General features: G+C 42.7%; 1 protein-coding gene across 7 annotated transcripts in view; it reads right to left on the bottom strand.

Annotated features, from left to right (window-relative positions):
• LOC106572391 (coiled-coil domain-containing protein 50) overlaps window positions 1-22,286 on the bottom strand; it is a 38,156-nt gene extending 15,870 nt beyond the window's left edge. Inside the window, exons 1-5 of one of the 7 annotated variants that reach the window (XM_045696199.1) lie at window positions 22,184-22,286; window positions 20,384-20,496; window positions 6,268-6,330; window positions 6,024-6,159; window positions 5,653-5,746 (exon numbers count right to left, since the gene is read on the bottom strand). In XM_045696199.1, the coding sequence (XP_045552155.1) occupies window positions 5,653-5,746; window positions 6,024-6,159; window positions 6,268-6,330; window positions 20,384-20,432 (342 nt within the window). In that variant the 5' untranslated portion in view covers window positions 20,433-20,496; window positions 22,184-22,286. Of the gene's footprint in view, window positions 1-5,652; window positions 5,747-6,023; window positions 6,160-6,267; window positions 6,331-15,242; window positions 15,481-15,509; window positions 15,650-18,674; window positions 18,818-20,383; window positions 20,497-21,514; window positions 21,883-21,917; window positions 22,019-22,183 lie in introns of those variants that run through there. The other 6 variants (XM_045696198.1, XM_045696197.1, XM_014146504.2 and 3 more) reach the window with 6 other exon arrangements.
• Window positions 22,287-22,788: the final 502 nt, after the last annotated feature.

Here is a 22,788-nt window from a genome sequence, read left to right as displayed (position 1 = left end):
TCCCTCAGTCGAGCAGTGAATTTCAAAGACAGATTCAACCACAAAGACCAGGGAGGCTTTCCAATGCCTCAAAGAAGGCCACATAGGTAGATGGGGGAAAAAAATAAAACAGACATTGAATATCACTTTGAGCATGGTGAAGTTAATTACACTTTGGATGGTGAATCAATACACCTAGTCACTATAAAGATACAGGCTTTCTTCCTAACTCTGTTGCCGGAGAGGAAGGAAACCGCTCAGGGATTTCATCACGAGGCCAATGGTGACTTTAAAACAGAGTTTAATGGCTGTGATAGGAGAAAACTGAGGATGGATCAACCACATTGTAGTTACTCCACAATACTAACCTAATTGACAAGAGGGAGAAGAAGGAAGCTTGTACAGAATAAAAATATTCTAAAACATGTGTAACCGATGTGAAATGGCTAGTTAGTTAGCGGTGGTGCGCGCTAATAGCGTTTCAATCGGTGACGTCACTCGCTCTGAGACCTGAAGTGGTCGTTCCCCTTGCGTTGCAAGGACCGCGGCTTTTGTGGCGCGATGGGTAACGATGCTTCGTGGGTGTCAGTTGTTGATGTGTGCAGAGGGTCCCTGGTTCAAGCCCAGGATGGGGTGAAGAGAGGGACGGAACCTAAACTGTTACACATGCATCCCGTTTACAACAAGGCACTAAAGTAATACTGAAAAAAATGTGGCAAAGCAATTCAATACAATACTGAGTACAACGCCATATTTTTAAGCATAGTGGTGGCAGTATCATGTTATGGGTATATTTTTCATCAGCAAGGACTAGGGAGTTTTTCAGCATTAAAAATAAATGGAATTGAGCTAAGCACAGGCTAAATTTTGGAGGAAAAAAATGGTTCAGTCTGCTTTCCACCAGACACCTTTCAGCTGGACAATAACTTAAACAAGGCCAAATCTATACTGGAGTTGCTTTCCAAGAAGACAGTGAATGTTCCTGAGTTGCCGAGTTACAGTTTTGACTTACAGTGCCTTGCAAAAGTATTCATCCCCCTTGGCGTTTTTCCTATTTTATTGCATTACAACCTGTAATTTAAATTGATTTTTATTTGGATTTCATGTAATGGACATACACAAAATAGTTCAAACTGGTGAAGTGAAAAAGTTACTTGTTACAAAAAATTCTAAAACGGAAAAGTGGTGCGTGCATACTTATCTCATGCAATAAAATGCAAATGAATTACTTAATCATACAATGTGATTTTCTGGATTTTTGTTTTAGATTCCGTCTCTCACAGTTGAAGTGTACCTATGATAAAAATTACAGACCTCTACATGCTTTGTAAGTAGGAAAACCTGCAAAATCGGCAGTGTATCAAACAAATACTTGTTCTCCCCACTGTGTGTGTGTGTGTGAGATATATAGATATAGATATATATACACATATATACATATACATACATATACACGTTAAAAAAGCCACACACAAACAGGGCCTCTTTTGTTTTCTTGAGTGAGGCAGCTCCAAAATGTGTTTCAGCCTAGCGCAGTGCTTTCTGTGGTGGTGGGGCAAGCCAAAAGGCACCTAAAGACTCAGACCATGAGAAACAAGATTTACAGTCTGACAAAACCAAGCATGAACTCTTTGGCCTGAATGCCAAGCATCACATCTGGAGTGGCCATAAGCACACAGCCAAGACAACACAGGAGTGGCTTTGGGACAAGTATCAACGTCCTTGAATGGCCCAGCCAGATCCCGGACTTGAACCCGATCGAACATCTCTGGAGACCTGAAAATAGCTGTGCAGCCTGACAGACCTTGAGGGGATCTGCATAGAAGAATGGGAGAAACTCCCCAAATACAGGTGTGCCCAGCTTGTAGCGCCATACCCAAGAAGATTTGAGGCTGTAATCGCTGCCAAAGGTGCTTAAACAAAGTACTGAGTAAAAGGTCTGAATAGTTATGTAAATGTGACATTTCCGGATTTTTTTTTTTTTTTAAATACATTTGCTAACATTTATAAAACCTGTTTTTGCTTTGTCATTATGGGTTATTGTTTGTAGATTGACGAGGGGAAAACATTTTAATCTATTTTAGAATAAAGCTGTAAAGTAACAAAATGTGGAAAAAGATAATGGGTCTGAATACTTTCCAAATGCACTGGATATCTGAGGAAGGGAATAAATCAATTTCTAGAGTGTTGAAAGTTTCCAAGAGCACAGTGAGCATCACTGAGAAATAGAAAATAAAATATGAAACTACCCAGACTCCGCACCTATCTGGGCTTTATGGGAGTGCGGTCAAACGGAAGTCACTCCTAAGAACAAGGCACATGCCTGCGGTTTGCAAAAAGGCACGTGAAAGACTCAGAGCATTAGGAAAAATATTCTGTGGTCTGATGAGACAAATTCAACTATTTGGCCTGAATGCAAGGTGCCATCTCTGGAGAAAACCAGGCACAGCTCATCACCGGTATAACACCATCTCTACCGTGAAGCATGATGGTGACAGCATCATGCTCTGGGGATGCTTTTCAGCGGCAGGGACTGGGAGACTGACTGGTCAGGATAAAGGGAACAATGAATTGAGCCAAATACAGGCAAATCCTTAATGAGAACCTGCTTCAGAGTGCAAACGACCTTAGTCTGGGGGCAAAGATTTACATTCCAACAGGGCAATGACCCCAAGCATACAGCCAAAGCAACGCTGGAATGGATCGAAACAAGAATGTGAAAGCCCTTGATGGCCCAGCCAAAGCCCAGACTTGAATCTCATTGAAAATCTGTGGAAAGACTTGGAAGATTGTTAAATTAGATGGGGAGTGGTGGTGAACAGCAGAGCTTGAGAAAATCTGCAAGGAAGAAAAATCCCAAAACCACATTTGCAAAGCTGATAGACATGCCCAAGACGACTCAAAGCTATAGTCGCCACCAAATGTGCTTCTATAAATTAATGACAGGGGTTTGAATATTTACATATGTAAATTAGTATTTGCGTATTTCATTTTCAATACATTTGCAAACATTTCTTAAAACGTGTTCACTTTGTCATTATTTGTCAGTATGTAGATTGGTGAGAAAAAAAAACAATTTAATCCATTTTGAATTCAGGCTTTAACACCAACTTGTGGAATAAGTCAAGGGGTATGACTACTTCCTGAAAGCACTGGATAAGTCCTATTCTTCAAGAATCAGGTATATATAATTAATTTAGATGTCCAAATATTGATGTAGCAACTAAACAGTCTAGCTTTAAACAGTCCTATACTGGCGCACTGAATGTTTGCTCAAACATGCACAACTTCTTCTCTGTGTCTACTCCAGCTTGTGTATATTGTGAGGCCTGGCCTGGCTCCTGTGTGCATAGTAGGGACTGGTCTGGCCTTACTACTATGGCAGGAGCAGAGAGGTAATGGATGGGATATGTCTGAGTGTTCTCCTTATGTCTGGGTCAGAGGTCAGTTCATCTACAACTTACTGGAGAGAAGCTACATCTATAATTGCACCCCTTCTGAAAAAACCTACAGTCGATCCCTCCGATGTCAACAACTACAGACCAGTATCCCTTCTTAATTTTCTCTCCAAAACTCTTGAACGTGCCGTCCTTGGCCAGCTCTCCTGCTATCTCTCTCAGAATGACCTTCTTGATCCTAATCAGTCAGGTTTCAAGACTGGGCATTCAACTGAGACTGCTCTTCTCTGTGTCACGGAGGCTCTCCGCACTGCTAAAGCTAACTCTCTCTCCTCTGCTCTCATCCTTCTAGACCTATCTGCTGCCTTTGATACTGTGAACCATCAGATCCTCCTCTCCACCCTCTCCGAGTTGGGCATCTCCGGCGCGGCCCACGCTTGGATTGCGTCCTACCTGACAGGTCGCTCCTACCAGGTGGCGTGGCGAGAATCTGTCTCCGCACCATGCGCTCTCACCACTGGTGTCCCCCAGGGCTCTGTTCTAGGCCCTCTCCTATTCTCGCTATACACCAAGTCACTTGGCTCTGTCATATCCTCACATGGTCTCTCCTATCATTGCTATGCAGACGACACAATTCATCTTCTCCTTTCCCCCTTCTGATAACTAGGCGGCGAATCGCATCTCTGCATGTCTGTCAGACATATCAGTGTGGATGACGGATCACCACCTCAAGCTGAACCTCGGCAAGACGGAGCTGCTCTTCCTCCCGGGGAAGGACTGCCCGTTGCATGATCTCGCCATCACGGTTGACAACTCCCTTGTGTCCTCCTCCCAGAGTGCTAAGAACCTTGGCGTGATCCTGGACAACACCCTGTCGTTCTCCACTAACATCAAGGCGGTGACCCGATCCTGTAGGTTCATGCTCTACAACATTCGCAGAGTACGACCCTGCCTCACACAGGAAGCAGCGCAGGTCCTAATCCAGGCACTTGTCATCTCCCGTCTGGATTACTGCAACTCGCTGTTGGCTGGGCTCCCTGCCTGTGCCATTAAACCCCTACAACTCATCCAGAACGCCGCAGCCCGTCTGGTGTTCAACCTTCCCAAGTTCTCTCACGTCACCCCGCTCCTCCGCTCTCTCCACTGGCTTCCAGTTGAAGCTCGCATCCGCTACAAGACCATGGTGATTGCCTACGGAGCTGTGAAGGGAACGGCACCTCCATACCTTCAGGCTCTGATCAGGCCCTACAACCAAACAAGGGCACTGCGTTCATCCACCTCTGGCCTACTGGCCCCCCTACCTCTGAGGAAGCACAGTTCCCGCTCAGCCCAGTCAAAACTGTTCGCTGCTCTGGCACCCCAATGGTGGAACAAGCTCCCTCACGATGCCAGGACAGCGGAGTCAATCACCACCTTCCGGAGACACCTGAAACCCCACCTCTTTAAGGAATACCTAGGATAGGATAAAGTAATCCTTCTAACCCCCCCCCCCCTTAAAAGATTTAGATGCACTATTGTAAAGTGGTTGTTCCACTGGATATCATAAGGTGAATCCACCAATTTCTAAGTCGCTCTGGATAAGAGCGTCTGCTAAATGACTTAAATGTAAATGTAAATGTATAAAAGGAAGCTCCTTTTCATGAAACTCCCTGATCGCTTTGTCAAATACCTCCTTTCTAACACAGTAGATTGAAAATTCCTGTTACTTTTCTACAGTTGACCAACTAGATGATACATGAAAGTGGAAACTTACATGCACTCATTTTAGACATGATATTGTACAAAGTGGTACAGATAAAGCCTCTGCATCTACCTAGCATGTTTCTCCTCACACTAACCTTCAGTGAGACAGAGCAGGAGGGATGGAGCATAACCTAGAGTAAATTATCAGGGAAACTGCTTAACTTGGCATTCAGATTAATAATAGATCACAGGTTGTCTCTGTGGTGGCCTTTGAGCCTGCTCAGATTGACGTCTCCCAGTGTTCAGGTTGAGTAGATAAATCTGAGTGGGTAAACCCTGGCCCAGAGAGCGCAGCATTCAGCTCCACTGTGACCTCATTCATTACAGAGCCACATTACTGTATTTCCAGCCATTTGGTCGCCAGGGAAACTCAAATGATGACATTCCATTATCTACAGAAAGTTAGTGTACATGTAAATGTAGTGGAAATCCACTTGATTAGTGAGTAGTGAGTACACTATCAGTATTGTAAAGAACCACTATGAACCTCAAATTTCTCCTCAAATCAAATTAGAAGACATCTGCAGCTCACCTCATCCTCCTGCTCCCTCCTCTGAGCCTCCTCATCAGCACATCTCTGGATCTCCTCCTGGATCATCCGGGCATACTTCAAATCCTGTTCCTCACTGGGTACACAGACGGGACAGGGGAGAGGGGCATGGATTACTGTCAGAGACCAAACCACCCTGTGTTTCATATACAGTAAGTACAATATTGCCAGGGGTCCACAAGTACACCGATCGTTTAGATTATGTAGGAATTGTTTATGGAGACAGTCTAGATAGTTTTTTAAAATAGTGAGAGTGTACAGTAAAATAAACACACAGAGGGTTCAAGGAGAGTGAGATGAAAAATGCGGGTGTGCGAGCAAGGTGTTTATTTAGATGAACACAGTGCCCTTACAGTTGTCTAGACACCTGGCTCAGGGCTCTGTGCTGAGCACTCTGTTCCTCCTCCTCATCCTGCAGCCTCTTGGCGATGCGGATGTCATTTTGCACCAGCTGGTTCTTCTGGATGTTGGTGGTGTAATACTGCTCAACTGGGACAGAGGGGAACACAGGGTTACACAAACACACACAGCCATGGACCACCTACTACAGTAACTCTGACAGACTACTGTGAGGGGTGTGTGGAATGTTGGTCTTACTTTCCTGTTCCTGTAGGTTTTGTGCCAATGCTCCATCCTCCAGGACAGCAAAAACATGGCACACTGAAGGAGAGGACATGACCGTTAGTCAAGAGGCATTTTAGAAATCTATACTGAACGAAAATATAAAAAACGCAACATGCAACAATTTCAAAGATTTTACTTAGTTACAGTTCAGTTCATAAGGAAATCAGTCAATTGAAATTAATGTATTGGGCCCTATCTATGGATTTCACATGACTGGGCAGGGGTGCAGCCATGGGTGGGCATAGGCCCACCCACTGGGGAGCCAGGCCCAGCCAATCAGAACTAGTTTATTTTAGACATAAATTCACCTTAGCAACACATTTTAAACTCATATTTCAATGTCATCAAAATGTGGCCATATCTTGACAAGGATAGAGAGATAGAGAGATAGAGAGACACTTGCAGCCACAAAACATTTCTAGGAGATGTTTAGATATACAGGAGCACAATACTGAACTGAAACAGCAACTGGCAGTGTGGTACAGTGACAAAACATCTGACTGGTGCTTGATGGAGCTGTATGGACACAATGTAGTGGGCAGTTGATGTTTTTGGCACAGCACTTGGTGTCCCCTCAGAGCACAACAAAAGTTCCCCATTGCATGATGTCCCAATCACACTAGAGACCAATGGAAAGGTATACAAGTCACTAAATAGCCTACATCTAAACAGGCAGCTATTCACACAACACAAGCCATCTCGGCATGTTTGGGACAGGTAGGTCTATTATTGTAGTGTGATGACCAAAGTGGCTGGAGCTGGAGGGCAGCCCAGTGAGTCTCAGAGGAACACCCAGCAGCTGCAGTGTAACAGTGCACCAAACCAGATGTGGTTGTTAACCAGGTGCTGGGCCAGGTCTCTCTTTCAGTGCCTCTACTGTCACTCCTCTCTACAGCCACAGACTATATTGCAACAGAGGCTGATGTGAGGAGCTATAGGACGGGCTCATTGTAAAAGACTGGAATGGTATTAAACATATGGAAACCACATATTTGACTGTTCCATTCATTCCAATGAGCCCATCCTCCTATTGCTCTTCCCACCAGCCTCCTATGCATTGCAACCTTTTTACACACTCTTACACAAACAGCAAAATTGTGTAGATTGTCAATTAATTTAATGAATGTCCCCCAAAAAATATTGTCACATGTTCTAATGAATAAAAAGTGTAATGTTTGAACTCTTTGGTATATTTGTCTTTATGTGGGAGAAGCATTAAAAAGGTCTCTAAACAGACCATCAGACCCGTTCCTGCAGGGGACAGAGCAGTTGGTGCAGAAAATATATCTTTAGTACCTACTCCCTTGCCCTGGCCCCTGCGGGTGCCGGCAGGGGCCCCAAGACATTCCACAGCAGCATCTAATGACTCCTGACCTCTGACCTCCAAATCAATCACCCTGCTGCATTATGGTCCGACTGTTAAACAGCCACAGCTCCCCCATCAGTGACCGAGATAACACAGGCCACAGGCCTGGCCACCTGCTGAACATGGCAACACCGCAGATCAGTTTACTCCACCATTAACTAGGGATGCACGATATGTTTCCAATATATCGGAATCGGCCGAGATTAGCTAAAAATGCCAACATCGGTATCGGCTGATATCTAATTTAAAGCCCGATGTGCAAAACCAATGTCAAAGCTGATGTGCATACCTATATAACGAAGGTACATGACGTAATGAAGCCATGTAAAATGTTACGCTTACGTGCAACACAGCATTCCTAACCTAGCCCACAATGTCTGCTGTGTGGATCGAGCAGTCAACAAGTCGAGCAGTCATTTGAAAGAGTAAGGACATTTCAGAGAGAGAACTCAAAGGCGAAATCCATTAAAGCCAAGATAATGGAATTCATTGCCCTTGACAATCAACCGTTCTCTGTCGTGGGTGATGTTGGCTTTCGCCGACTGGTCGAGCACCGGTACACACTACCAAGTGCATTATTTTTCTGACGTTGCCCTATTGGAGTTACACAGTAATAGCATCACTGCTATTAGCTTCACGACAAACTGTCATTATGGAACGCCGTTTGGGTCTTTTGAGTGTCAGAAAAGATACAGTAGCACTGTCAAAGCTGTACAAAAAAAAGTCTGCAAACAAGCAAACACCAGCCACGAACAATGTGTTTACAATACCGCGTTGGTAATAAAGCATAATTTATTCGACCGTAACTTCTGGGGTAGCTAGCTTTAGCTTGGTACCTAGCTAGCACCAATACAACAAGCCTGAAAACAATGACCAGTAGAAACTGCAGTCATTTTCATTATTCTTAGCAATGATTTAGGAATCCTTGTGAGTAAGTATTAGCTAGCTTGCCACTTGTTGTTCGCCTATTGAAATTGAACTTCAGTTCATGAAAATAAATAGCTAGCCAGCTACTTAACTCTGTTGCCCAAAGCTAACATCATAAGCAGCCATCTAGCTAGTGAGGCTTGACCTGACCGGGTTGTGTTGTGACGCTAGCCACAATAATGATTAGGCACAAGTGGAATTTGTGGTGTGCCTTCAAAATAAAAGTATGTCATTGGCAGTGATGCAAACGAATACAAACAGTAGAATTATGCCATACTTTTTTTTTGAAGGCTAACCGCAAAGTCCACTATTGTGGCTAGCTTCACATAGATGGGTCTGACCACCATTAATCGAATAAGATTGGGAGTCCCACAGTTGGGACTCCCAATCACGGTTAGAAAGCTAACTATATAGCTACTGAAACAGATGTCGTTTTGCTATGTTTTTGGGGAAGAACATTGTTTGCACCCATGATCTAGCTTTTTTATGACCAGCACTGCATATGCGCGAGACAACTTTCCCAGCATCATAGCATAGGTATCGATGAATCAATGTGACATGAATTAAGAGTGATAGTGTAATAACTATGTAAAAAAAAAACGCGTTAAATTGTGTGACGTGCAGTCATTTTCAGGTCCTGATTGGTCAATGTTATTTGACACGTCAAATAGTATCTTTTAGAGGTCGACCGATTATGATTTTTCAACGCCGATACCGATTGGAGGACCAAAAAAGCCAATACCGATTAAAACTCTGCCGATTTTTATTTTATTTGTAATAATGACAATTACAACAATACATCAATAAAATTAATTTAGCCTCAAATAAATAATGAAACATGTTCAATTTGGTTTAAATAATGCAAAAACAAAGTCTTGGAGAAGAAAGTAAAAGTGCAATATGTGCCATGAAAGAAAGCTAACGTTTAAGTGCCTTGCTCAGAACATGGGAACAGATGAAAGCTGGTGGTTCGTTTTAACATGAGTCTTCAATATTGCCAGGTAAGAAGTTAGGTTGTAGTTATTATAGGATTTATAGGACTATTTCTCTCTATAGGATTTGTATTTCATATACCTTTGACTATTGGATGTTCTTATAGGCACTTTAGTATTGCCAGTGTAACAGTATATCTTCCGTCCCTCTCCTCGCTCCTACCTGGGCTCGAACCAGGAACACGTCGACAACAGCCACCCTCGAAGCAGCGTTACCCATGCAGAGCAAGGGGAACAACTACTCCAAGTCTCAGAGCGAGTGACGTTTGAAACGCTATTAGCGCGCACCCCGCTAACTAGCTAGCCATTTCACATCGGTTACACCAGCCTAATCTCGGGAGTTGATAGGCTTGAAGTCATAAACAGCGCAATGCTTGAAGCATTGCGAAGAGCTGCTGGCAAAACGCATGAAAGTGCTGTTTGAATGAATGCTTACGAGCCTGCTGGTGCCTACCACCGCTCAGTCAGACTGCTCTATCAAATCATAGACTTAATTATAATAAAAACACAGAAATACGAGCCTTAGGTCATTAATATGGTCGAATCTGGAAACTATCATCAAAAAACAAAACGTTTTTTCTTTCAGTGAAAAACGGACCCGTTCGATATTTTATCTAACGGGTGGCATCCCTAAGTCTAAATATTCCTGTTACATTGCACAACCTTCAATGTTATGTCACAATTACGTAAAATTCTGGCAAATTAGTTCGCAACGAGCCAGGCGGCCCAAACTGTTGCATATACCCTGACTCTGCGTGCAATGAATGCAAGTGACACAATTTCACCTGGTTAATATTGCCTGCTAACCTGGATTTCTTTTAGCTAAATATGCAGGTTTAAAAATATATACTTGTGTATTGATTTTAAGAAAGACATTGATGTTTATGGTTAGGTACACGCTGGAGCAATGACAGTCCTTTTTCGCGAATGCGCACCGCATCGATTATATGCAACGCAGGACAGGCTAGATAAACTAGTAATAGCATCAACCATGTGTCGTTAACTAGTGATTATGATTGATTGTTTTTTAAGTTTAATGCTAGCTAGCAACTTACCTTGGCTTCTTACTGCATTCGTGTAACAGGCAGGCTCCTCGTGGAGTGCAATGTAAAACAGGTGGTTAGAGCGTTGGACTAGTTAATTGTAAGGTTGCAAGATTGAATCCCCGAACTGACAAGGTAAAAATCTGTCGTTCTGCCCCTGAACAAGGCAGTTAACCCACTGTTCCTAGGGCATCATTGAAAATAAGAATATGTTCTTAACTGACTTGCCTAGCTAAATAAATAAAAAATGTGGCAAATCGGTGTCCAAAAATTCAGATTAAAATCGGTCGACCTCTAGTAACTTTGACACGCAAAGACCCAAATGACGTTCCATAGAAATCCTGGTTGAGAATGAAATGACTGAACAAATGAACAACGAAACAGCACAGCAAGTAAGTGAAAGAAATAGGTTTTGATTATGTTTTACTGGTAATGGTGACATACGTAAATGCCAACAATATAACTTTTTGGTCAGTGTGGTGTGTGTAACCTTTATTTAACTAGGCAAGTCAGTTAAGAACAAATTCTTATTTACAATGACGGCCTACCCCGGCCAAACCCAGACGACGCTGGGCCAATTGTGTGCCACCCTATGGGACTCCCAATCACGGTCGGATGTGGGCCTGTAGTGATTCGAACCAGGGCCTGTAGTGACGCCTCTTGCACTGAAATGCAGTGCCTTAGACCACTGCGTCCATATGTGTGTTAACTATTTAACTGTACTAGAATGCTTAAAAGGCTGCAAAAATGTAAAATATCCGTTATCGGTATTGGCCAAAAATGTCATATCGGTGCATCACTACCATTAATCACTCCCCCCAGTTCTTAAGCCACCAGAAAGTAAAATAGAGGGACAGAGATATTAAGAGAGTAGGTCACAGAGAGAAAGTGATGCCTGATGTTCAGAGAGAGGAGCACTTCATGGTTAGTAACAGAATATTAACTGGCCAATGAGGAGGCTGGTTGTTAAAGGTTTAAGTGGAGCAAAACACTTGAAACTTCAGGTAGAACAATGACTACTGTATTGCTCCCGTCCTCTGATCTTGTTTTAATAGCTAGTTAAGAGACCAATGGGTGGGTTGTTTCGCCTAAGTTGTTGCAGCAGCCTGAGAGGGTCAAAACATCTCTGCCTGCAGTGTGGATTTTTTTTAAACTCAGTCTGGGGCTGACATGGTAAATAAAATAAATATAAACACCACATGCTTGTTAGACAAAAGGCTCTACCCAGTCACATTCTCCTTTTCCTCAGTTCAGAGAACACACTCAGACTGAATACACATTCAACAAAGTCAGAGCTTTTCCAGTTTTTCCAGTGCTTTTCCAACATGTGTATGCATGCATTTTACAGTGCATTTGGAAAGTATTCAGACCCCTTCCCTTTTCCCACATTTTGTTAAGTTACAGCCTTATTCTAAACTGTATTAAATAAAGCACTAACAAATCTACACACAATACCCCACAATGAAAAAGCAAAAATATATATTTTTTCTTTCAAAAATACCTTATTTATGTAAGTGTTCAGACCCTTTCATATGAGACTTGAAATTGAACTCCAGTGCATCCAGTTTCTACTGGTCATCCTTGAGATGTTTCTACAACTTGGAGTCCAACTGTGGTAAATACAATTGATTGGACATGATTTTGAAAAAAGACACACACACACCTCTCATATATACACACCTCTCATATATACACAAGGTTCCACAGTTGACAGTGCATGTCAGAGAAAGAACCAAGCCATGAGGTTTAAGGAATTGTCTGTAGAGCTCCGAGACAGGATTGTGTCATGGCGCAGATCTGGGGAAGGGTACCAAAAAATGGCAGCAGCATTGAAGGTCCCCAAGAACACAGTGGCCTCCCGGACAAACTGAGCAATCGGGTGGAGAAGGGTCTTGATCAGGGAGGTGACCAAGAACCTGATGGTCATTCTGACAGAGCTCCTCTGAGGAGAAGAGAGAACCTTCCAGAAGGACAACCATCTCTGCAGCACTCCAACAATCAGGCCTTTACGGTAGAGGGGCCAGACAGAAGCCACTCCTCAGTAAAAGGCACATGACAACCCGCTTTGAGTTTGCCAAAAGGCATCTAAAGGACTCAGACCATGAGAAATAAGATTCTCTGGTCTGATGAAACCAAGATTGAACACTTGCCTGAATGCCAAGCATCACGTCTGGAAGAAACCTGGCACCCCTAGAGTGAAGCATGGTGGTGGAAGCATCATGCTGTGGCAGGGAGACTAGTCAGGATCAAGGGAAAGACGAACAGGCAGAGAGATCCTTGATGAAAACCTGCCAAAGAGCACTCAGGACTTCAAACTGGGCAAAGGTTGACCTTCCAACAGGACAACGACCCTAAGCACACAACCAAGACAATGCAGGAGTGGCTTTGGGACATCTCTGAATGTCTTTGAGTGGCCCAGCCAGAGCCTGGACTTTAACACAATCAAACATCTATGGAGAGACCTGAAAATAGCTGTGCAGCGACACTCCCCATCCAACCTGACAGAGCTTGAGAGGATTTGCAAAGAACAATGGGAGAAACTCCCCAAATACAGGTGTGCCAAGCTTGTAGCGTCATACCCAAGAAGACTCGAGGCTGTAATCGCTGCCAAAAGGTGCTTCAACAAAGTACTGGGTACAGGTCTGAATAATTAAATATATATATTTTTTTATTATAAATTTGCAAACATTTCTAAAAACCTCTTTTTACTTTGTCATCATGGGGTATTGTGTGTAGATTGATGAGGGGAAAAAACAATTTAGTCAATTTAAAAATGCTGCAATGTAACAAAATGTGGAAAAAGTCAAGGGGTCTGAATACTTTCGCACACACACACACACACACACACACACACATCAGTTGAAGTCGGAAGTTTACATCTTAAATAAGCATGCCCCGTTCAAAAAAACTGAACCAGGAACAGATATAGCCCTTGGTTCACGCTAGACCTGACTGCCCTTGACCAGCACAAAAACATCCTGTGGCGTACTGCATTAGCATCGAATAGCCACTGCAATATGCAACTTCTCAGGGAAGTTAGGAACCAATATACACAGGTAGTTAGGAAAGCAAAGGCTAGCTTTTTCAAACAGAAATTTGCATCCTGTAGCACAAACTCCAAAAAGTTCTGGGACACTGTAAAGTCCATGGAGAATAAGAGCACCACCTCCCAGCTGGCCACTGCACTGAGGCTAGGAAACACTGTCACCACTGATAAATCCACGATAATTAAGAATTTCAATAAGCATTTTTCCAAAATCTGCACCCCTAAAATCAGCTGGGCTAGACAATCTCGACCCTCTCTTTCTAAAATTATGCGCCAAAATTGTTGCAACCCCTACTACTAGCCTGTTCAACCTCTTTCGTATCGTCTGAGATCCCCAAAGATTGGAAAGCTGCCGCAGTCAACCCCCTCTTCAAAGGGGGAGACACTCTAGACCCAAACTGCTACATACCTATATCTATCCTACCCTGCCTTTCTAAGGTCTTCGAAAGCCAAGTTACCAAACAGATCACCGACAATTTCAAATCCCACCGTACCTTCTCCGCTATGCAATCTGGTTTCCGAGCTGGTCATGGGTGCACCTCAGCCACGCTCAAGGTCCTAAACAATATCATAACCGCCATCGATAAGAGACAATACTGTGCAGCTGTATTCATCGACCTGGCCAAGGCTTTCGACTCTGTCAATCACCGTATTCTTAAATCGGCAGACTCAACAGAAATACAGTGAATTATAAGTGAAATAATCTATCTGTAAAGAATTGTTGGAAAAATTACTTGTGTCATGCACAAAGTAGATGTCCTAACCGACTTGCCAAAACCATAGTTCGTTAACATAAATTTGTGGAGTGGTTGAAAAACGAGTTTTAATGACTCCAACCTAAGTGTATGTAAACTTCCGACTTCAACTGTATGTATGTATGTATGTATGTATGTTCTGAGCAGATTTGCTCAAGATTTAGTGTGGCAGCGGTCATCTCTTGCAGGGAAAGCCACTGAGCCAGGAGATGTCAATTCCAATTAAACACACATAATCCCATTGCTTAACCTATAAACAAGACTGAACCATGTCTGTGTAAACAAGATTCTCAGCATGGACTGGCAGAGCCTATGTTAACAGTGAATGACCACTCTGTCCCTCTCACTGTGTCTCTATCCTCCTCTTCCTTTCCACTCCATCTCGCTGTTCTAAATTGTTCCAGTAGACTTAAGCCTCCGTGTGGGTTCCTCTGATGAGACAACATAGCTAACAGGGAACTGTTGGCCTTTAGTACCTACACTACACCCTGCTCTAACAATGCCATGTTCCATCTTGGGTTCACACAAGCAACCGGATTTCACAGAGCCAGTGAAATTGAGGATGTCTCCCCTTTGTCTTGTTCTGTAAAGTAGGGAAGGAAGGGCGCTTCTTTTTGGTCAATTAGAGGTCAACAACATGCAAACGTGTTCGACAACACCCCAAGTCAAAAGGTAACCACTCTTCCTGACCACTAAACCCAGATACATTAAATTCCACTATCACTGTGGATGAATGCCAGTCTGAGACTAACCAGCATTCAGTGTTTAACCCCAGCATTAACCCTCATCCAGACAGACACGCCATTCAATTACAGTTACCTGCCGTGTGGCTAAAGAGATTATGCAACAAAATGGGTCAGCCAGCTGCCTTTATGTGTCCAGTCTTCACAGAATGCACAGATTATGTGACTGTAGGGCTTTGAACCAGAACAGCTCAAGAGTTTAAGTCTTTCTCCATGCCTCAACATACTCAAGAGAAATTAAATGGATGGGACGAACTCCAGGAAGAAAAGAAAAAAAATCAAGTAGGCCTGCATTCTTCTTGAAATAAAAAAAAGAATGTTAAACAAAGACTGCTCAACTCACTCAGGCCCTAGAGCAGTGGAAGTGACTGACAGGCTGTGTAGGTGTGTCCGCCATGTGGGTTAACTCGTTTTCTGGAACTCAGTCAGCCCTTTAAAAACTAAACTCAAGTTACACATCCAAGGGTGTGGACGGGAAGGACAGAGAGACAGTATTACATGACAGGGCTGGGAGGAAGTAGTCAGTGGCCACAACAAAAATAAAACATTTTCAGGGCGGGGAGGATAGAGTCAGAACAATTATGTGGCCACCTCAAAAAGCACAAGAAAGAGGAATGACACCCACCACCTCAAGATTGTTCTGAATTGTTTGTTAGAAACGTTAGCATTCCAACAACATTATTTGATTGAAATATAATTTGGACTGAGAAATTAAGATAATTGATTGCACCCAAATTGGCCATTTCAATTTATAGGATTAATATAAATATAGTACCTAACATCCAATTTGGACCCGCCACACCCCAACAACAAGTATATAGTATCAGTTCTCTGTGTCTGACAAGTAGTATGGATCTGCGGCTCGGAGTATTGTTTCTTCATCCTATGTAATGTATTCTTAGTGAACTTGCTGTTTTTTTGTTTTTACATGGTAGGGTCTTGATTGTTTTTATATCAACATGGGGTCGAGGGACCAAAAAAAAGAGTTTGGGAACACCTGGCTTACAGGGTAAGGAAACCAATATGCGATTTTGTAATTTGGCTGAACTATCCCCATGTGATTTTTTTTATTTTTATTACCAGGTTCTAGTGGTCAGAAACTGGTAATATCAGGATGTAGGATGGGACATAAACCTAACAACTTCAATAACTTAATTTTTTTCTGTACAGATAAATGATATCACCAAATTCACTGAGAATACATTACGTAAGATGAAGAAACAATACTCCAAGCCGCATCGCCATACTACTCGTGAGACAGAAAATTGATACTCGTTAGGGTGGGATTGGCGTGGGGTGTGGGAGATCCGTGGGTGGCGTTTGACAATTTCTTTGGATTGAATCCTATAAAACTAAAATGGTCAATTTGGGTGCAAATCAACTAGCTTAATTTCAAGGTTCAAATAGTCTTTCAACCAAATAAATGTTGCAGGAATGCTTATCTTATCTGCATCTAACTACAGAAATGATTTCAGAACAATCTCAGATGGTGGGTGTCATGGCTTGCTGAAATGTCATGGAATGACCCAGGGGATCTTTACGTGAGTTTACAGGGGAGGGGACCTTAAGCTTCTTTACAAAGGCACCAACTTGTTTCATAAGAGGATGGGGAGTAAAATATCAAGTGGAATTGGTAGTGGCGAATGAAGGAAGGAAGAATTGCTGGGTAGGGGTTACAAGGGTATCAGATTGCCAAGGTGAGGGAGTCAGGGGGAGGACAGCCAGGGTTTCTGATAGACCGAAAGGTTGAAAGCGATACAGAAAGAGGTTAATGAGGGTTTCAGACAGTCGCCTCTCCAGGGGAAGGGACTGTAAAAGGTTAAAGTTAAAAAGTGCAGAGCCAGAAGCAGGCAGCAATGACCTTTGCGACCTGTGGGTAAAAACACCTTCCCCTATCATTAATCTTCCTCCACTGGAGGGTGTCAATCATGCATTAAGGAAATGACTGGTGCTTAAACAATGCGAGTAGAATGCAAATCTATCCAACCAACCTCCAGTGAGAGGAAGCGACTGGTGTTCCAAAAGGAACACAGCCATTTTGCTTTTATCTACCCAGCCACTTGGCTGTAGATGTAAAGTGGTTGGCAGACAAAAGAAGTGGAGGAGGGAGAGTGGGAGAAAGTGCCGAGGGGTTCTATTTTAAGCCAAATCCCTATCACCCACGCACCCCCTCACTGCTTCCCTTACTCCTTCCCACGAGTCTGTTTTTACTGCTATTCCCTGTTCTGTAAACCTTAAATCGCACTCCGCTCAGTCCCTCTCTTTCTGTGTTGGACTGTTTTAACAAGAGTTGGGACCATCAGCTCCTGTGTGCTCACACACTGATAGAGTGGTCACAGAGAGGGAGGGGGGGGCTGTGTGGACTGGGAGAGAGTCACTGGGAGAAAGAGTAACTGGGATGGGGGGAATTCCTTAGGGAGCTACATTCCCCCTGTGAGGCAGGCTATATCAGGAACGCAGCCAGAGTAGAGCATTTTTTAAAACAGGAACAGATAAGAGGGGAGTGAAAACAAAGCAAGTTGACTTGGCTGAGATTCTAGGATGAGGAAGGAGAAGTGGGACACTGAGAACACCACACTTCAGGAAATTGATGCATAAATACAACCCATAAATACAGGATGTTAACTTAACTCTTTTGAGTAAACCTAACTACACCAAAGAATAAAAAAAAAACAGAACATGCAATTTCAAAGATTTTACTGAGTTACAGTTCATATAACATGCTGACCACACTGCTCGCATTACATGCGCTGCAAAATGTACACATAAAATCCTTTCATCCAAACTGCTCATGTGCGTATGCATAACCAGGCGCTAGACCGTGTGTGTGTGTGTGTGTGTGTGTGTGTGTATTATTTTTACACTTGACACGCTGCATGTCCCTTCCTCACCCCATTGGTTTTTAGGAGCATATACCCATGTGGGTGATTGAAAGATGAACTGAGGTCCACACTCCAGTCCAATAGGTGGTGGTAATGCACCTTAAATTTGGTTGCCAACTGCCATATAAAGTCCACATAAGAATAAGACTGAAGGAGAGATTACTAGAAACTAACTAGGTTTCCTCTTATCTGTGCATTAATTGTCAGAGAACACACCATTTTGTGTGACTCAAAATTCTACAAAGAGCCAGAATAAAAATGACCTTGTGCATTTCAGGTAAAACAACAACCCAATGTTTATATCCCAGGACAAATTAGCTAGCAACAGAAAGCTAGCTAAATGGCCATGAATGTTTCATGTGATTTGACCTGTTCCTAAACTAATATAGTTGGTTCAGAGTTCATTTTGATATTTCAACCTACGTGTCCTGATCGCGTCTGGTGTGGAGGAACAAAATCAACATGAGCACGCGGATGAACGCGCATGCCTTCATTAGGCTATGGATTTCACAACTAAGAATACAGACATGCATCTGTTTGTCACAGATACCTTTAAAAAAAAAAAAAAAGTAGGGGCGTGGATCAGAAAACCAGTCAGTATCTGGCGTGATCACAATTTTCCTCACCAGGCGCGACATCTCCTTCACATAGAGTTGATCAGGCTCTTGATCGTGAAGAGCACACTTCTCCAGCGTGCCAGTGGCCATCAAAGGTGAGCATTTGCCCACTCAAGTTGGTTATGACGCCGAACTGCAGTCAGGTCAAGACCCTGGTGAGGATGACAAGCACACAGATGAGCTTCCCTTAGACGGTTTCTGACAGTTTGTGCACAAAATCTTTGGTTGTGCAAACCCAGTTTCATTAACTGTTTCGGGTGGCTGGTTTAGACAATCCCGCTGGTGAAGAAACCGGATGTGGAGGTCCTGGGCTGGCTTGGTTACACATGGTACTGCCAAATTCTCTAAAAACGATGTTGGAGGCAGCTTGTGGTAGAGAAATAAACATTAAATTATCTGGCAACAGCTCTGGTGGACATTCCTGCAGTCAGCATGCCAATTGCACGCTCCCTCAACTTGAGACATCTGTAGTATTGTGTTGTGTGACAAAACTGCACATTTTAGAGTGGCCTTTTATTGTCCCCAGCACAAGGTGTATTGATTATGCGGTTTAATCAGCTTCTTGACATTCCACACCAGTCAGGTGGATGGATTATCTTGACAAAGGAGAAATGCTCACTAACAGGGATATAAACAAATTTGTGCACAAACTGAGAGAAACAAGCTTTTTATGAGTATGTAAAATTTGTCGGATCATTTATTTCAGCTCATGAAAAATGGGATCAACAGTTTACATGTTGCGTTTATTTTTGATCAGTGTAAAACAATGAGAACACTGACAAAACATTTCAGTAAAAATACATTTCTAAGGGAAAGTTTAGCATGATCAGACATCTTTGAGCGCTGCTATTGTTTTAGTGAATAGTATAGGGGTCCAACAGAGTCTACAGCTGGCTTTGTTAGTCCACTGTTAGTCCACTGCTCGCTGCTTAATGAAGCGTGAAAATGCTCTTACACACTGCTCATTGTCTATGGAAACAAGAGCAGAAAGGGAAATTATTATCTAGAAATCTATTGCTGTCCTGCTCATGAGTTAGCATGTATGCAGAAATGCCAAAGAAAGCTAACCCACCCAAGCCACAACCTACTATTTTCATAATGTAAGAAAATTAGAACCCATAGGTTGAAATCAGTAACTTTGTGTCAAAGTACTGCAACAAGTGACAACAAAAAAGTAGCAAGTTAAGGAAACTTGGCCTCTAACACACACACACACAAAGAACCTTTCCAGTGGGACCAACTTCTTCCCTCAGCTGCAATCAGAGAGGGAGTGTATCTGGAATGGCCATCACATTACAGTCTCTTATCTGCTGCCACACGCTACAGACCACTCTGGGCTTTGACAGTGTACAGTCCTTCCTACCATGCTAAGACATCGCATGAGCACCTCTTATCCCAGATGGAAACAAAACATAGCGCTGGTGGAGAGGGACACGGCAACAACACGTAATCCTCTGCTGAAACACATAATAAGGATGCTGGGTAGCTAACTAATGCCAGCCTTCCTTAACCAAATCCTTCAAGGATCTATGTAATGAGGGTCTGGCTTTTTATTTTCACAGCAATTTGAAGTCACACACTTGGGCACATTCTTTTAAGTCTTAGTGAGGGTGGGGGACTGTCAGGGCATCTGTGGCCTGGCCTTTCAAATCAAATGTGTTACACCTACGTTTCCAAACACACGTCGGTCTGGCCAGTGAGTCTGGTTCTCTACATACCTTCCTGGACCCGTGGCAGGTGGGACTGATCAATCTCCAGCTCTGTCATGGCTGCTGCAGAAGGTCAGTCACGGCCTCATTGCCCTCAGGGCCGGTCAGAGTACAGACAGACCCTGGGGAATGAAGGGTACATAAAGACAAGTGAGTCCAGTAGCATAGAACAGTCATGTTCAACATTGAATTGCAGTAGTTACTCTTTGTTATAGCAAGGAGGGCACATGAAAGTCAAATGCTGAATAATCCTTCGTCCAAATGTGTCTATGTATGAACAGAAGTCTACAGCAGGCAAACCGTTGAAACACATTATAATGACATAAGTTTAGTAGAGTTAATAGGAATTATGTTAAACATTCTAAAACTATTATGACAATAACTACAAATGTAACGCCCATGTAATACTTGCATGGCGGTTACACACAGCTCGAGAAACTCGAAAGAATTTCCACAGCAGTATGCTACAACACGTGCAGAACTCCATTACAAAGGCAATGCACAACATTGCAATTAAGTATTTTTTTTGTATGATAATGGCGATACAGACAACGTGCTCTTTGTCAAATTAATATAAAGATCAACAATGGTTTAATGCGTGTCTGTCAAGCTCAATCAATGGCTAAAAACATGCCCAAACAAAAAAATAAACAGAAACCTACAGCTGTAACCTATCTGTATCCGCAGCACTACCATGAATATAGTTTGTAGCCTTCGTGCACACAAAAGAACATTCAACAAGTAAACATGATAGTTGAGTATAAACTTTAGATTATTTTGTTGCGGTTGTCTATTTTCCAGACACTTTATCCGCAGTTATCGTTTCACGTTCGCCATAGTCTCCGATACATCCGATAAACCTATTCCAGGCGTCTATTTAGATCTGACAACTATCTTTTTAGTTTATCAATGAAACAAAGCTAATATTTTGATGGCACGCCATCACGGACAAATAATGGACTAAATGAGCGTCCTTTATTGTCCAAGGACCTTACATGTCCTGTCAGCCAAAACAGTCCAATACGCCATCTAAACGATAATTTGATTGATTCTTAATTGCGGTACGGTTCCAGAAACATAAATGACTCTACTTTCATATCACATCAACAACTATTTCACGAATTCAAAATACATACTTACTGTACACTGTTTAAACAGTTTTTTTAACACCGTTGTAGCGGACAGTATTTTTCAGTGACACACGTTTGTGGCGTCCATCTTCTATTTACACACAGGTGAGATTCAGATAACTAATTAGCGCAGGTAGTCGACTGTCTTCCGTAAACACGCGCTGTAACATGCTTATATGGCCGTGTGGGAGCAATAACCCTATAAAGGTGTTTAAAAATAAATACAAATTCGCCGAGGTCCTTATGCTTCCAAAACCATACCGTAAGTGACGCGGTTTAATGTTCAGACCAAGCGCAAGTAGGGCTCTTAACAAAACCACCCTATACAGAGAAGACGCCTTCGTCCAATGACTCTTATGTGCAATGGAACTAAGAGTCATTATCAAGGCCCAGGAAAAGCTTAGATCACTCACTGTCAAGTTGTTTGGCTGGAGATACCGAACACTGGCAGTTATGGGGGGTGATAAGGGACATATATAAGCCTAGGCAACCGTTCCACCTGACATGACACGATACCAAAGCCTTACTAACAATGCGTTTCGTTTTTTGATTTACATGACATGATACCAACGCCTTATAACGTCTGTGTGATGCCTGCATCGCGTGTTAATGACAGTCATAATGTGCATAGTTTATTTTTATATTAATTGAATCTCAACCATAAATGTTAGAAACTTACAATTTTTCTGTCCAAGCAGACATTGGGACGTAGCCACCTTGAACTATAGTGTAGCCTATGGCTTGTGAATGTCCTGTTATGGCTAATGGCCTAGAAAAGATTATGCCCAATCTATAGATAATCTGTCTTTCCCTCAACACCTCATGGCATGGTATGTTATCTTATCTGGCTGTATACAGATCTAAATGTTTTTAGCCAATCACAAACTGTGTTGTTACAAGTTCCACATCAGACAACAATAAGAGATGTGTTCACGGCTTTCAGAGTTCATAGTTGCTATTCGGGATCTTTGGGATGTCCATACCTCTACCAAGTATACATGTAAATTGGTTAAGTTTAGTGTTAGTTTAGGGTAAGGACATCCCAAGTAATCCGGAGTGCAGTGACCGTTAGTAGAGTGAGAGACTGGCATCGGTATTTGTGAGCTCGGCAGCGACACAGACATTCATTTTTAAAAACATTTTTTAACAAGCAGCAGAAGGGATTTTTGAGTGTCTGCCCCAGATAGTTTCATTATAGACAACAAAATAATTGCCAAGATGTACTTGATCCAATTGAGTAGTAAGTAGGCTTTATTTAACTTGTAATATCAATAGGTAATATTT

Source organism: Salmo salar, chromosome ssa15, assembly GCF_905237065.1.
Source record: "Salmo salar chromosome ssa15, Ssal_v3.1, whole genome shotgun sequence".
NCBI lineage: Eukaryota > Metazoa > Chordata > Actinopteri > Salmoniformes > Salmonidae > Salmo > Salmo salar.
The sequence above is the reverse complement of the archived record's forward strand: the minus strand, read 5'-3'. Positions and strand labels throughout refer to the sequence as shown.